General features: G+C 39.2%; 1 protein-coding gene across 2 annotated transcripts in view; it reads right to left on the reverse strand.

Annotated features, from left to right (window-relative positions):
- Positions 1–16,555, reverse strand: part of LOC149812947 (F-box protein SKIP16-like) — a 39,034-nt gene extending 22,479 nt beyond the window's left edge. The window contains exons 1-2 of one of the 2 annotated variants that reach the window (XM_089992232.1): positions 16,295–16,555; positions 14,399–15,115 (exon numbers count right to left, since the gene is read on the reverse strand). In XM_089992232.1, the coding sequence (XP_089848358.1) occupies positions 14,399–15,115; positions 16,295–16,501 (924 nt within the window). In that variant the 5' untranslated portion in view covers positions 16,502–16,555. The remainder of the gene's footprint in view (positions 1–14,398; positions 15,116–16,294) is intronic. The other variant, XM_089992233.1, reaches the window with a different exon arrangement.
- Positions 16,556–16,880: the final 325 nt, after the last annotated feature.

Consider the following 16,880-nt stretch of genomic DNA (forward strand, 5'->3'; position numbering starts at 1 on the left):
TAAATGTGTTAGATATGCAACACAGAGTGCCCATTTTTTGGACACATTTATGTTAAAGATAATATCCATGCCATGTCTAAGAGCGTTGGTGATAGTATCAGTGTCTGCAAGTTTCCAACACCGACAATGTGCTCTCTAGAAGTGTCAGTGCAACATAGCATACAGTCGTACCACAGGAAAACACCAGCGTGCACCAAGCGTCCTTATTTACAACCACTAGATATGAGTCACATGACAATATCGAGCACTATATACCCACTGGAAAACTCTTCTCATAATCCAAAATTTATCACAAAAGTTATACCATCATAACAGTAACCCATGTTGATTCCTAGTTGACCTGTTCTTAAATGCTTTGTCAAATAATGAATTAGAAGCTCCTCTTTCTGCCTATGTATCCCCATGTCGGAGATGAGGTGTCCTTCAAGTATGCTGGGTAAACTCCAGGTTTTGGCATCACATCTCCTAAAGAAGAGTGGGGGGTCAAGTTCCTCATCCAATGTTCTAAGATGATATCTTTATGTCAACCATCTTAAGATTATATAACAACAGAAGAACCACTAGAAAAATAAAAAGGGAAATTAAATTACAGAAAATAAAAAACATTAATAAGACAATGTGAAATGCATCAAGAGCAGAAAATCTCAAAGAGAGAAGATGGCAATGGAGAGAAATATCGCTAACTTTATTCAATCTCAAGCAAAACAAAAAGCTACCATTATCGTGGGGGTCGACCCCTCTATATACATTCCAAGGCAAAATAAAAAAAACATAATAAGGTCAAAAAATGCCCCTAATATAAATGTTATGTAAAAACGAAATTATACATATAAGGGGCAGTACCCAAATGATAATACTTTGTATTACATAACTCTTAAGACTCCGCTTCAAACTTGAGATAACGCAACAAAATCATTCCAAGTTTGGAAAGGAATGAGTGAAAATGCGAAGGAGCAAGAGTGCAAGACTCTTAGTAAGGACCATGGTTGCCAGTTGAGGAAGCGGGAGCGGGAAGCGATACGGGAAACAGGAGCGGGAAGCGAGGCACTTTCAAAATTTTAGGAAGCGGGGAAGCGTGGGACCACTTAGGACCGATTCGGGAAGTGTCTCGGAAGCGACCTAGGAAGCGTCTCGGAAGCGACCTAGGAAGCGTCTCGGAAGCGAGGGGGAAGCGAAAAAAATAAAAATAAAAAACAAAAAACACAAAAAAATTGAAAAAACAGGAGAAGCAAGGGGGAAGCGTGGGGAAGCGTGATGGGAAGCGTGCTTCCCATTAAAGGGAAGTGTGTCCCCCATTAAAGGGAAACGTGTCCCCCATTAAATGGAAGCACGCTTCCCAAAAAAGAGGGACGCTTCCCCCCACGCTTCGGAAGCGCGACGTTTCGCGCTTCCCCTTTTAGCTAGGCGCTTTCGGTAACCCTGGTAAGGACATCTGCGATCTGATTCTTTGAGCTCACATATTCTAGAGCAATAACTCCATCTTTATAGGCCTTCCTTGTATAGTGACAATCTATTTAAATATGCTTGGTTTGCTCAAGAAACTCTAGATTCTTTGCAATATGAATAATACTTATATTTGAAAAGAAGGCATTATTAACTTCATTGTGTATGTCTGACCCGATCCATTTATGTAATGGATCGGGTCCAGATCCAGTTCATGTATTGTAAATTAACATTTTGTAAAAAGGGTATTTTCGTACCCTAATGTTTTACACTTTATTTTAAATAGAATGAGAGGGCAGTCACGATCGACTGAACCCTCCTTCATCTGGAATCTCTCTCTCCCTCTCTTCTCTTCTCTCACTGTCGATTAGGGGTTCCTTCTTTCATGGTATCAGAGCCAGGCGTGAATCTGCGTGAAGAAAGCCCAGCGTGGATCTGCGTGAGCCGTGAATCTGTGTGAAGAAAGCCCAGATTCATCAGCTGTGAATCTGTGTGAGCAAATCCCAACGTGAGTCCATCAGCGTCAGCAGAGTGGATTTATCAACCGTGAATCTTGAAGAAAGCCCAGATTCATCAGCCGTGAATCTGTGTGAATCAAATACCTAGCCGTGAATACCCAGCCGTGAATCTACGTGAGCCCAGATTCATCAGCCGTGAATCTGTGTGAGCAAATACCCAGCCGTGAATACCCAGCGTGAATCTGCGTGATTCTGGACCTTTCATCAGTGTGTTTCTACCAACAAAATCAGCCGTGAATCTCAAAGAATCACAGCATCAATCTGTGATTCTTTCATCAGTGTATTTCTACCAACAAAATTTGTGTCTAATAAAATCAGGTTTCCCCTTTCCTTTGTGAAAATTCGATCCGTGGTTTAATTCCTGTTGTTTTCTTGTTTTTCCTACATTTAATTTGTGTTTTTCCCTGTGATCTGCTAATCATTGTTAATCTGCCTCTCTTGATCTGTGATTTCCTTCCTGCTGTTTTTCCCTGCATTGAATATGTGTTTCCCTGCTACCTGCTAATCACTGTCAATCTGTGGTTTCTTTTTCTACTGCTTTGTATTTTTTGTTGATTTTAAAGAGAACTGCCTGCTAGTAGCCATCTGTCTTTCCTCATCTGTTTTTTTACCTAAGTGTCAGTTCAAGCATATTCATCAAATGGAATTTACTCACAGTCAATCATGTCTGTCCTCAAGTTTTCTTGGTCAACTAGTTTATGAAAAATTGAATAACTGCAATTTCTTAACCTGGAAAAGACAGATTATTCCGTTTATAAAAAGTCAGGACCTCTCTGGTCACTTGGATGGATCGGTCCCACCGCCTCCAGAATTCCTTTCGCAAGAAAAGGCGGACGATAAAGGAGAACAATTTGTTGTTCTTCACAAGAATCCAGAATATGTTGCTTGGATGAAGAGAGATCAATCGCTAGTGGCATACATCACTTCAACTCTTTCGCAGGAGGTCCTTATTGCTCTTCCTGATGATTGTTTGGCAAAGGAACTGTGGGATATGTTAGTTCAAACATATTCACAAATTTCTGAGGCAAGAATTATGTTTCTTAAGCGAGAATTTCAAATGCTGAAGAAAGATTCCATGTCTATTATGGAATACCTGAATAAAATGAAAGGCATCACAGATCAGTTGGCGGTTGTTGGGTGTCTTGTCAGTGAAAAAGATAAAGTACAACAAACCTTGAGTGGATTGAGGCCAGACTATCATGTTATGACGACAACCTTACTATGTCTACCAGAACTTCCAAAGTTTGAAGATCTTCGTGCAAAATTATTGCAATATGAGATGAATCTGAAAGGTTCCTCTGAAATCTCTCATGGGAATTCCGGAACACAAGATGTGCTGGCTATGGGAATGAGTTATGGTCGAGGTAGAGGAAGTTCTTTTCGAGGAAAAGGAGGCCAAGGGAGAAATAACTATAGAGGTCATGGCATTCTTCCAACACCCAATGTCCAGGGACAACGACCCATTCCCACCTGCTTCCTATGCAACAAGAAAGGGCACATTAAAGCGAATTGTTGGTTTAATCCCCAAAACAAAGGGAAAGCTCCACAAGCAGAGACTAAAAAGGATGGAGAAGTAAAAGAGTTACTGTTGGCAGCCTTGGCAGGATTAAATATGAAGCAAAATGACAAAGAAATTTGGTATGTCGACTCCGGAGCAGCTACTCATGTTACAGGTGATGTAGGTAAGCTCTTGACTCTTACACCTTATGTTGGAAAGAATAGCATAGTCACAGGAGATGGATCCCATCATGCCATCTCACATACTAGAAATGCCATTATACACATGTCAAAATCCTCTCTTAAACTTCCAAGTGTCATCCATGCTCCTAATATTCAAAAGAACATTGTTTCTGTCTCAAAACTTGTTGATGATGCTAATGCTTCAGTCGAATTTACTCCCTCTTCTGTTTATGTCAAGGATCTTCGCACGAGGAGGATATTCGCTGAAGGACAACGATGGGGCAACATGTACATCTTCCAAGAAGATCCTTCCTTCATTCATTCCAACTATTCATCCTTGAAGCCTCACCAACGTCAAGTCTTTGATTCTGATTTTATATTTACTGTTTCTGAAAGTAATAAGCCAAGACTTTGGCATAGTCGTCTTGGCCATTGTGGTCGTCATTTCATTGAAAAACTTGTCATGAATAATCTTATTCCTAAGTCCAGTCTGAGTTCAGAAGTCGTTGATACAAAATGTTCTAGTTGTCATCTATGTAAGAGTCATGTTTTACCTTTTGCTTCCATTAATAAAAGAGCTTCAAGGCCATTTGAGGTCATTTGTTCAGATGTCTGGGGTCCTGCTCCAATCACTTCTTTTTCTGGCAGTAAATACTATCTTATTTTCATTGATAGTTACTCACGTTACACTTGGATATTCTTTATGAAGCACAAATCAGAAGTTTTTGGATTGTTCCAGAAATTTCACTCTTTTGTCCAAAATCATTTCTCTACCAACATTCTTAATTTCCAGTGTGATGGAGGAGGTGAATTCTCCTCGAGTGATTTTGTTAATTTTCTTCAACATAATGGGATAAAGAGAAGAGTGTCTTGCCCTCATACACCTCAACAAAATGGGATTGCTGAGAGGAAGCATCAACATATTGTTGAGACCGCGATGAGCATGATGCACGGGAGCAATCTCCCTATATCATTATGGACTGAGGCTTTCCACTCCATAGTTCATGTGATAAATCGCTTGCCCATGAATATCTTAGAAAATAAGTCACCATACTTCTCGCTTTTTGGCATACAACCTGATTATCATGAATTACGTGTGTTTGGGTTTGTTTGTTATGTGCACATTGATAGCTCACTCAGGCACAAGTTCCAAGATAAGGCTTTGAAATGCAGGTTTATAGGATATGCAGAAGATTACAAAGGGTACAGGTGTTATGATCCCCTGAGTAAGCATGTCAAAATATCAAAGAATGTTATTTTCGATGAAATGAACTTTGTTGATCAGGATACTAATTCAACTATGGTGGATACTGATAACTCAAGCTCCAGCATTGAGGTATATTACCCATGGTTAAATTCAGAACTCTTCTCCAACGGTACAGTAGATTGTCCAGAAAATTGCAGTCAGAATGAGCCACATGAGGATTCAGCCAATGAGACTCAAACGAAGGAAACTGTCACATATGACTTGGAGCCAACAAGGTATAAGGGAATTGTGTACACTCGGCGAGAGAAAGAGCCCTCATTCATTCCTTGTACGAACACAGATCCATCTGGATCATCTGTTTCGCAGCAAATAGATATCAGAAGATCTTCACGGATTCGACATCCGCTTGACAGGTGGGTAAGTTATAAAAAATTTTCAATGGATTTTCAGTTATTCTTGACATCCATAAGTAAAGAGGATGAGCCTCTTATGTTTTATCAAGCTGCGAGCTCTAGAAGATGGGTAGAAGCAATGAATGAAGAAATGGAGGCCTTACATGAATGTGGCACATGGGAGATTGTGCCTAGACCACTGAACAGAAATGTCGTTGGGTCAAAATGGGTGTACAAGATAAAATATAAACCAGAAGGGAGCATCAAAAGTTTTTGTATCCTCACAGTCTCCCCAAGACCGGATATCTAAGATTCTCATACTCCAGATGAGATATCCCAGAATGTATATTACACTGTTCTTATTCATTATTTTTATTTAAAGTTCATTCTTTAATTTTGCAACACCATATGCAAAAGTAAAGTGAAAACCCGCATCCTCCCTTGCGGGGACCCATTCGGGACTCCAGCCCGTATAAACCACTAGAACAGTGTAGTAAAGTGTCAAACCATCTTATGTGGTTCAAGTTATGTATTTAAAACATATGTGAAAGCAAACCAAACCCACGGCCCTCCAGGCCGATGACAGTCCATTTAGGCCATCGAGGCATCATATCACAAAAGAAAAGTAGTGTTTTATTTATAACACTAAGCCAAAGTGCCAAAAGCATGTGCACTTATGAAAATCATAAATCCAAACATATGCATGTCATAATGCATTCATATGCATTTTCAATATGTGTGTGTTACCTACATCACATATTTAACCAAATCCATGGTTTCTATAAGTGTGTGAGTGTACATGTACCAATTCACACAAAAATCAAGCGTACGGGTTCAAGAAGAATTAATAATAACTGAATCATGCTCATACCCATGAGTACCATAATCATAACAGTCAAATGAAAGCATAAACCTCCACGACAGTGTTTCCATACAATCCCATACACCTGCTTTTAAATAACACATGGACTTTAGACAAAAGTAAAATGTTCAGCTAAATACAACAAAGCAAGATACATTACATGTAAAATTTCAGTTTTATGTGTCCATCCTCCCTAAACAGTGTAACATGAGAAATATTATACACAACTGAAATTTTCAGGTTATGTTGCAATGATCCCACGCTGCATCTTACAAACTTTGAGCTTAACCACACTCAGGCACCATCTTATGCCAATAGACAGCCTACAGCATCACATTAGGTAATGCATGCAAGATTCTATCGGACTTTAACAGTTCATGAACCTAGCAGCACTATATTACACCATTCATGTTTTAATGGTTTAGGACTTTGTATATTCATTTATGAAAATAGGAAGTCTGATTAACAACATTCGGCTAACTATGAAAACATATGGAAATCAGCCCTGTCAATAGAAATCAGGACATGTATATATATATATATATGCTGCAGAGACAGAATTAAAAACCCTCTGGCATGAGTAGGTAAAACAGGCATATCAAACATAAAATTTGCATGGTAAGGGCTGACCCCTTTCAAACATAATTAATCTAATGCAGGTATACCAGCAACCATTCAAGCTGTTCATATCCCCATTGCCGCATTCGTACAACTCCCAGTTTTTCAACAGAATTTTTATTCCTATATGGCAGTAACACAACCCAAAGATAAGTGGGTTCCTAACTAGTCCATTCCCAGCAAAATTTTTATTAAAGCTATTCAGTAAGGGAAAATAGTTTGGTTTCTAGAAAGATACACAAGTTCACTCCCAGCCTTAATGTCAATTGCCATTCACTTTAGAATCAGTCAAGTTGGATAATAGTTAAGCTGTAAGACTATTCATTCATATCAAGTATTCTGTCTAAGGTGACAAGTTTTGGATGCTAATATTAGGCTCAGAAATGTTAGTTCAAAAACAGTCAGACAAAGTTACGAACTATAAGACCACTCCCTCCAGATTCCTTACATATAGACAAACCATTAACAGGAAAACAAACACACCTAAAAGATAAATGGATCAAAATCCCTGAAATGTAAGCAAGGACGTTGTTCCACATGGGTGAAGCATTGGATACGGTTCATTTTAGGTTCAATCCATTCAGATTTCTTAAGCACATATAAACCTTAATACTACAGTAAACTCATTCCAAGAGAAAGCATTTTCAGCAAATTTAAAGGAAGCTTAAGAGAATATATACAATATTTCAAAAATACTTCGGTATGCTAAGAGGTGCCCTTCCAAGTAAGTTCCAGGAGAATATTTTACAGCTATTTAATCTGTTGTGAAAAAGATACATGTTTGGAAACAGTACTGCAGGAAGCCAAAAATGCAATGCAAGTATAATAGTTTTTCCTTCTTTTTTTTCGCACAAATTCAATAGGCACCATGGGGTTTCTCGTTTCCTAACTAAGAAACCCCCAAATCTGAGAAATCCCTAAGGAACTCGGGACCTCCATGGCTGGGACACCCACTATCTCAGCCGACCCCTCTTTTCCCCTCCCCTATCGGCCTGATTTGGGTTTTTTTTTTTGAAGCCATAACAGCCACCCCCTTCGGTTAGGGTTATACACTAAAAACCCCCAAATCTGGGTCGCAGCCAATACCTTACCATCTGAGGTTTTCCGGCAGCCAAGAACCCCAACTCGTAAATCACTACCTGAAATCGAACTCAGGTTCGAACCCTTACCCAAGAATCCAAGAAGTACCGTACCTTTTGAAGAGTTTTCCGGCGATCGGAGGCTGGAATCGTGGCTGACGCACCTCACTGCTGCCGTGAAGAAAAGGGAGTACTCGATGTTGTTTGCCGCCCCCCCCCCCCCCCCGGTAGTCGTTGGTGGCCAAATCTCGCCGGCGACCTCCTCTCCTCCGGCGCACGCACACAGACAGAGAGGACGAGAGAGACGAGGGAGAGAGATGAGGGACTGAGTGGAGAGAGAGAGAGAGAGAGACGAGTGAAGAGAGTCCCCTCTCCACTCCCTCTTATCGGGCAAGACCCCTCCCCCCTTCACGCCGAGATGGGCGCGGGGTCGTTACGCTCTGCGTAACCCCCCTGCGCCCCCTTCTGTTTCTGCTAGGGTTTTATCGGGCAACCCTTATCGGGTTGCCCTTTTCATTTAACAGGGCAGAACATATGGGGTGGGGCTCGGGTCCGAACCCGAGACCCGCAACCCAGCCCCAAGTCAAAATGGATCCACAAGTTGGATCCGAATGGATCCAACTGTGGATCCTCGGATTAAATTTAATTTTTAAAATTTAAAAATTTTATTTATTTATTATTATCATTAAATCGAGGTTTCAAATAAATAAATCCTAATTACCCCCTTTATGGGTCCTGGATCTGTAATTTGGATCTAAGCCCAATTTGTAAAATTTTAAAATATTTTGTAACTAAAATTTTCGGGTTTTACAGGAGGGGCTCCAACGTCTATGAGTGGAGCCCCTCCAAGGCTCCTCTTGTGTTGTTATAAATAGGGGTTTCACCCCCTTGTATTTCTTATGGCTTTGAGTCAAAGCCCAAGTTCTCAATAAATCGATTCCATTGTTTTTATGCCTTTGTGCATTTGTGAGTTATTTGTGAGTTGTGCCTTTGTGCACAAGTGTTCTAAAGTGTTCTTATTGTGCATTCGTGGTGGGTTTATTATCAAGAATATTAAGGTCTTGATATTAGTATCTTATTGGAGATACTTTCACATGGTATCAGAGCCTCGTTGGAAGGAGGAGGATCGTGCATCTCGTCTCTTGTGAAGTACCTCAAAAAACGTGCCCTCAAGCTAGTGAAGTTTTGGAGTAAAGCATTTACTTCGGGCAATATTTTAGAAGCAACTTTTGTCAAGAAAAGTTTGAAAAACCGTTAAGGTACGCGTTATTTTCCATCTTTTCTTCTCTCTAATGGGTGAAAAAGACTCTCACTTCTCCCTTGGGTTTAAACTTAGTGGTTCGAACTACCATGTTTGGGCCGGCAATATGGAAGCTCATATCAAAGGGAAAGGCCTTTGGGGTTACGTTCAAGGTTCTATATCGGAACCCGAACCCAAACTTTCTATTATAGAGAAAGGGGAAATTAAGATTCTTGAAGGAGAAGATAGACAAAAGGCCTTAGAGGAATATTCCAAAAAGCATGATGAGTGGGAAATAAAGAACTTCAAAATATTGTCTTGGATTTTTTCATCCGTCGAAACCAAGATCAATGCCAACATCATTAAGTTTAAAAGGGCCTCCGAAGCTTGGTTGTACCTTGAAAAAATGTATACTTCAAGGGACTTGTCTCACAAATACTACCTCCAAAAGAAAGCCTTGACTCTTCAACAAAATGATTTATCTATTCGGGAATATTTTGCCGAATTATCATCTATTTGGGACGAGCTTGCCATGTTCGAACCAAAATGGAGCGGAGAAGCTATTGAATTAAGGCACAAACAACTAGAGGAAGATCGATTTTTCAACTTCCTAAATGGTCTTAGACCCGAATTTGAGCAAATTCGGTCCTCTCTTCTATCCGCTTTCACCTCCCCATCTATTGAAGATGTCATCACCAAGCTAAGTGGTGAGGAAACACGTATGGGGATCAGTAAAAATAACCCAAGCATACTTGCTACACCTTCTCAAAGTGATTATGAAGTGGTTAATGTTGTGTCAAGACCCGGAAATAATTTGAAGACCTACAAACCGCCCCATTTCAAAAATCAAGGGCAAAATGATCGATATGGCAAGAGAGATTATAGCAAATTAACTTGCCATTTTTGTAAAGAACCGGGACATATCAAACCCAATTGTCCCAAATGAAAGAAATTTCTTGCCGCGGCTTTAGCATCCCAATCGGAGGAACGGCCTTCGACATCAAATGAACCTCTTTCGCTTCATCAAATTATGGATGCTCTTCAACCTCTTCTCAAAGGAGGCATTTCTGGAGCCGCTATGTCATCCTATTCCTCTCTTGGTAAGACATCTTGGCTACTTGATTCCGGTGCTTCGTTTCATATGACTCTAAGCCATTGTTTTCTTTCTGATTATTCTAAAAATTGTCTTCCATCTTTTGTCTCAACGGCGGATGGAACACCTCTTGAAATTAAAGGAATGGGTAATTTTGAAAAACAAGACTTCTTTATCCCAAAAATTCGTCTTATACCAAAACTAAACTTAAATTTACTTTCCGTTTCTCAACTCTCGGACTGTGTTTGCGATATAAAATTCTCTTCTGATAAATGTTGGATACAGGATCGCCAGTCCAGGAAGTTGATTGGGGAAGGCTCTAGGAGAGGAGACCTCTACTATGTTGATTTTCTTAAAATTCCCAATAATCAATTTTGTAATGTTGCTCAAAACAAAGATATTCATGTATGGCATAAGAGATTGGGTCATCCCAACATTATTAAAATCTCTTATTTGCCTTTTATTAAGCATCTTTGTAATGAAAATTTTGTTTGTAATGAATGTATTCTTGGAAAAATGAGAAGTCTTCCTTTTCCTCAAAGATCCATGTTTACAACAAAACCTTTTGAAATCGTTCACTCCGATGTATGGGGTCCGGCTCCGGTGATATCCAAGGGAGGTTTCTCTTACTATGTTATCTTTGTGGACGACTTCACTAGGTTTAGTTGGATATATTTTCTTAAACATAAACATGAAGTTTTTTCAACTTTTAAAACATTTCATATGATAGTTTTAAATCAATTCAATGGAAATTTAAAAATTCTTAGAACCGATTCGGGTGGCGAATACCTTTCCAATGAATTCAAAAGCTATCTTGAAAATTATGGAATTCTCCATCAAAAGTCTTGTCCTAAAACCCCCCAGCAAAATGGGTTGGCTGAACGAAAACATAGGCATATTATTGAAACCACACGAACTTTGCTCATTTCCCAAAATATTCTGAAAAAACTTTGGGCGGAGGCTGCTCTTACTTCTGTCTATCTCATAAATAGACTTCCATCTAAAAACTTGAACAAGATTTCCCCATTTGAAAAATTATACGAAAAAGAACCTGATTATAGCAGGTTAAGGGTTTTTGGATGTAAATGTTTTGTCCTTACTGATAAAAATGACAAACTCTCCCCTAAAGCCATTCCTTGTGCCTTTCTTGGTTATTCTGAAACTCATAAAGGCTTTCGCTATTATGATGTTAAAAGTGATAAACTATATGTTTCCAGAAATGTAAGCTTCTTGGAAAATATTAGTGGTTTCGAAAAACTTGAAACTAATGACGAGAATATAGACTATTCTTTTCTGTTTGATTTATTAACTGAAGATGATGATACTAGTGATGATGAAACAAATCAAAATGACTTGAATAATAATGAAACTCATTCTGATCAACACATCAATGAAGAACCACATAGAGATCCTATAACCTACTCTCATAGAGATAGGAATATTTTTAGATGTGCCCTCGAAAGATATGATAGTGAGTCTACCCCTTCAAGTGAAGGAAATCTTCGTAGGACCGAAAGATCAAGAAGACCCCCTTCTAGGTTCATCTCATATGAGTCCTTTTCACCAAAATATAGAGTCTGTCTAAGCGTCATTCACTCGTACACAGAACCTAGGGATTTCGAGGAAGCACGAAAATGCCCGGAATGGATAGTCGCTATGAATAATGAACTTGAAGCCCTAAAGAAAGCAAAGACCTGGGAGTTTCAAGACCTTCCTAAAGACAAAAAAGCAATAGGGTGTAGATGGGTATTTAAAGTCAAAACTAAGAGTGATGGGTCTCTTGAGAGATATAAGGCCCGCTTAGTTGCAAAAGAATATGGTCAAAAATATGGGATTGATTATGAGGAGACTTTTGCCCCCGTTGCTCGAATGGTCATCGTCCGATGTCTTATAACTGTTGCTTCAATCAATAAATGAAACATCTATCAGATGGATGTTAAGAATGTGTTTTTAAACGGAGATCTAAACAAAGAAGTATATATGGATGCTCCTCCTGGAATGGAGTATCCTAAAGGAAAAGTGCTTCGTCTTCGGAAAGCACTTTATGGTTTGAAACAAGCTCCCAAGGCTTGGTATGATAGGTTTAACTCCGTAATGTTAGAAAATGATTTCTCATCCTGCTTTACTGATACTGCTTTGTTTGTTAGAAAATCTAATGCAGGGATTGTTATTCTACTACTTTATGTGGATGACATGCTTATAACTGGGAGCGATTCTAAAGGGATTAAAAGCATAAAATCCATTTTAAAGGATAAGTTTGAAATGTCTGACTTAGGCTTCTTAACTTATTTTTTGGGTATTGAGGTAGCTTACTCTCATAGAGGATATTTTTTATCTCAAACTAAGCTTGCATCGGAGATTATTGACAGGTCAGGTATTACAGATGATAAAATTTGTGAAACTCCTGCTATAGTAGGAGCTAAAATGAAGATTGATGATGGTGTTCATCTCTCTGATCCTACTCCCTACAGGCAACTAGTAGGATCATTGATGTACCTAAGTATCACCAGACCAGATATCTCACATGCGGTGCATACGGCAAGTCAGTTTCAGCATGCACCAACTTCTGTTCACATGGGTGCTATCTTACGTGTCGTAAGATACCTAAAGCACACTATTAATAAGGGAGTTTTTCTGTCTTCTTCTTCTGAGTTAAGATTAATTGCTTATACTGACTCTGATTGGGGAGGTGACCCAAATAACCGTCACTCCACCACTGGTTTTTGTGTATTCTTAGGAGACTCATTAATCTCATGGAGATGTAAGAAGCAGCAAAAGGTGTCTCTATCATCAACTGAAGCGGAATATCGTGCCATGACGACTACTACCATGGAAATTGTTTGGATTCATCAGTTGTTGGAAGACATGGGGATCACTATTGAAGGGCCTACCAAACTTTGCTGTGACAACAAAAGTGCGATTTATATTGCTAAAAATCACACTTTTCATGAGCGAACCAAACACATAGAGATGGATTGTCACTACGTTCGGGAAGCGTACCTCAAAGGAATCATTGACCTTCCATATGTCACGTCCGAATATCAATTGGCGGACTTCTTCACTAAAGCCTTGTGTGCTCCGCGTTTCAACTTTCTTTTTAACAAACTCTCGGTCATCCTGCCCTAAGTTTGAGGGGGGGTGTTAAATTATATACCTAATCATTCAAATGTAATATATATATTTTATATATATAAGGTAATACATATACATATATTAATATATATGTATATGTATCTACTTATTATATATATAAAATATATATTTCTGTTTTGTTTAGCCATAGGGGTAGATTAGTCTTTTCCTCTATTTTACGCACATTCACCTTATGAATGTGATTGTAATTTGTTTTAGTTTTCTTTTTGTTTTATTTTTTTATTTTCTTTTTGTAAAGTACCAAAAGGTACCTTGGGGGGGCCCACTAACATAGACGTTGGGCCCTCTCCAACGGTCACATTTGTGACCGTTGGAGGGGCTCCAACGTCTATGAGTGGAGCCCCTCCAAGGCTCCTCTTGTGTTGTTATAAATAGGGGTTTCACCCCCTTGTATTTCTTATGGCTTTGAGTCAAAGCCCAAGTTCTCAATAAATCGATTCCATTGTTTTTATGCCTTTGTGCATTTGTGAGTTATTTGTGAGTTGTGCCTTTGTGCACAAGTGTTCTAAAGTGTTCTTATTGTGCATTCGTGGTGGGTTTATTATCAAGAATATTAAGGTCTTGATATTAGTATCTTATTGGAGATACTTTCACAGCTGCATGCTCCAACAATGGAACGATTATGAAATTTTAAGAAATTAAGAGAACATGAAGTACTGCAAAGTCTATGTCATCAGGTTTCAATACACCATCAATGTGAGATCCTGAAAAAACATGCAAGGGTGCAAGCAGCAAATTATCACATAGATTTGAAAATTCACTAAGCTGCCAAAGAGTTTCATAAAATAATAAATAATTTGAAGCATGATGATGTTATAAGCCTTTCGTGGCATTCATTTATCATCACAAAGAAGAAAAAGGAGTAGGCAGACACAAGCCACAAATCTATGTCATCAGGTTTCAATACACCATCAATGTGAGATCCTGAAAAAACATGCAAGGGTGCAAGCAGCAAATTATCACATAGATTTGAAAATTCACTAAGCTGTCAAAGAGTTTCATAAAATAATAAATAATTTGAAGCATGATGATGTTATAAGCCTTTCGTGGCATTCATTTATCATCACAAAGAAGAAAAAGGAGAAGTAGGCAGACACAAGCCACAAATCTAACCTGAACACCATTAGTTGTAGCTGTTGAACAAAGTGGTGGACACTCTGGGTATAAGCTAATGCTTCGGATGTTCTCTTCCTTACGAACTCTGTACATCCCATTTTGCAAACGCCTGCTATATTCCTCTAGCCACAGAAGCATAGCATCTTGCTGTTGCGCATCATTTATATTATGGACCGACTTTATCAATGCACTAGGAACACAAGGCATCATTTCTCCATTAGCAAGTCTTCCAGTACCAACATACAGCTGACCATCAGTACAATCCAAGAAAAAAAACTTATTCAAATTAGAGGAAGCTGCCACAACAATGCATTTTGACTTGCTGGTAGAACAGAACAGGACAGATAATTGTTTAGATTTCCTAAATATTTCACTTAAAGGCAGAAAATGCACATTAACTGCATGGTCATTAAAGCAGTATCCACCAATAAGGCCCAAGGAAGCTGATTGCACACTTCGGAAAGAATCAAAGTCTGCTACTTCTTGACCATTAACAAAGCGATAGATAACTCTAGTTGGCAGAGGAAATTTTAGTCGCAGAATTTCTTCCGTCTCATTTATTCGAGCTTCAGATGCACCCCTCTGCAACGTAGAAGATAGTTCTGGAAAATTCACAGCTGTCCAATTCTTAATAGTATCCCAACATAATTTTACTCTCTTCACCAGCGGCAGTGGGTACATACCAAAAGACTCCTGCCATGTTTTATATGTTGCCTGCAGATCAAATTTTCAGAATAGACATGACATACATCATTAGTAAAATTGAAATTGAAAGCATTAAAACCATATCTGGCAACAACAAGTGATGCAAAAGCAAAGCCATGCACAACAATTGAGAATAACATCCTTAGACAAATATACAGGGAGAATGTCAGCTCAGAGCCAGAAAGCTTTGAAAGATGCAAAACACATCATCATAATCCCGAGGGTCAAACCAAATTAAGGAGAGCAAACTAAGTCTGGCATATTCAACTAAGAATAGAAGTTAATTCTAGCAATAAAACAACAAAATATGTCAGCCTTAAACTTGATGCCTGAAAAATATATTGGATTTCGTCGCATTTTGTTATTCAACTAATATATTTGTTATTCAATCAACTATCTGCCTAAGAGGACTTTCCCTCTCTAATACCAACATTCTGTCAACGCAACCAACAGACTTAGCAAAGATAACACGTGATGCAACAATTGCTAATACCCACCATCATTCTATATAGAACATATTTACCACCAAATTGCCATCTGAGCGTGTCATTTCCCCATAGAAGGGCCAACAATGACAACCAACGAAACAGACTCCCTGACAAGAGGATTGGCTTCAAACCCCCACATTCTCCAGACGGTAGATGAAACCAAAATCAGTACAAGAAGAATAACACAAGTCTGGTCTTCAAGACCAAGCAAAAAATGGTCCAAAGTGAATGTCACCATCAAAGGTTATTCCCCATCTTGACATGCCAAAAAAGAAAGAACACCCAACAAAAATAGAAAAGAAAAAAAAAACAAATCTAATCCTCCTCTGCACCCACTTTACTACTCATCAGTAGCCAAAAAACAAAGAGTAACAAGTACCCAATTGAATTGGCCTAATCCCAAAGACCCAACATCACAGACAATGGACATTTCAAGCAACCCTTTTGTTCACAACTATCAACAAAAATGTTAAAGGCGCCTTAATATAAAGAAACCAACAACTCAGAAAAGTCTTTTTTTTTTCGTTAAGGGAGCATATGCACGAGCATGGGTATTTTTGAGCAGTACCAAGAACACAATACAAGCAGAGACCTTCATGATCGATGGGAGAAATCAAATGATCCACAAAGCAAAAAAGAATGAGAAATTGCTAATTGAGGAGTTGTGTTTATGTGGGTTTTAAGAGAAGAGGGGCATTGCCTTGAAAGATGGGCAAGGGTTGCCGTTGGGGTCGTGAGGGGTGGAGACGTCGAAATCAGAGAGGCAGAAGGATGCCCAGATGTTGTCGTCGGATGCGGCGTCCCTCAGCGACTTGCAGAGGCAGGAGAGCTGCGCAGAATGCCTTGCTCCCACCTTGGATAGGATGGCATGCAGCACCAACTCCTCACAGTTCTGCAGGCTCCCCATTCCCCCTCCCTCTCTCTCTCTCTCTCTCTCTCTCTCTTTGTTCCATCTGGATCTCCAGTTATCACGGAACGTAATTCAAGTTGGGAAAATAATTGCCTGACACTAGAGTGGAGTTGAAAAAAAGTTGCCTCATTTTGAGTTGCAATGTGCCAACACAGAAAATGCTATATGCTAAAAGATGTCATATCCATAGCACCTCTGCTGTCACTGCTGCTATCACCCTATATTCCACTTTTGTGCTTGATTTTTACACAATTCACTAAATGAGCACTCAAATACACAGTATAACCTATTATGGAACGTCTAGTGTTTGCATCCAGTAAAGGTGAGATATTGGAGAGTTCCCACCATACTTCGAAACTGCTCTGGCTGGTCAAGC

Source organism: Nuphar pumila, chromosome 16 (assembly GCF_984573655.1).
Source record: "Nuphar pumila chromosome 16, dmNupPumi1.hap1.1, whole genome shotgun sequence".
Lineage (NCBI taxonomy): Eukaryota > Viridiplantae > Streptophyta > Magnoliopsida > Nymphaeales > Nymphaeaceae > Nuphar > Nuphar pumila.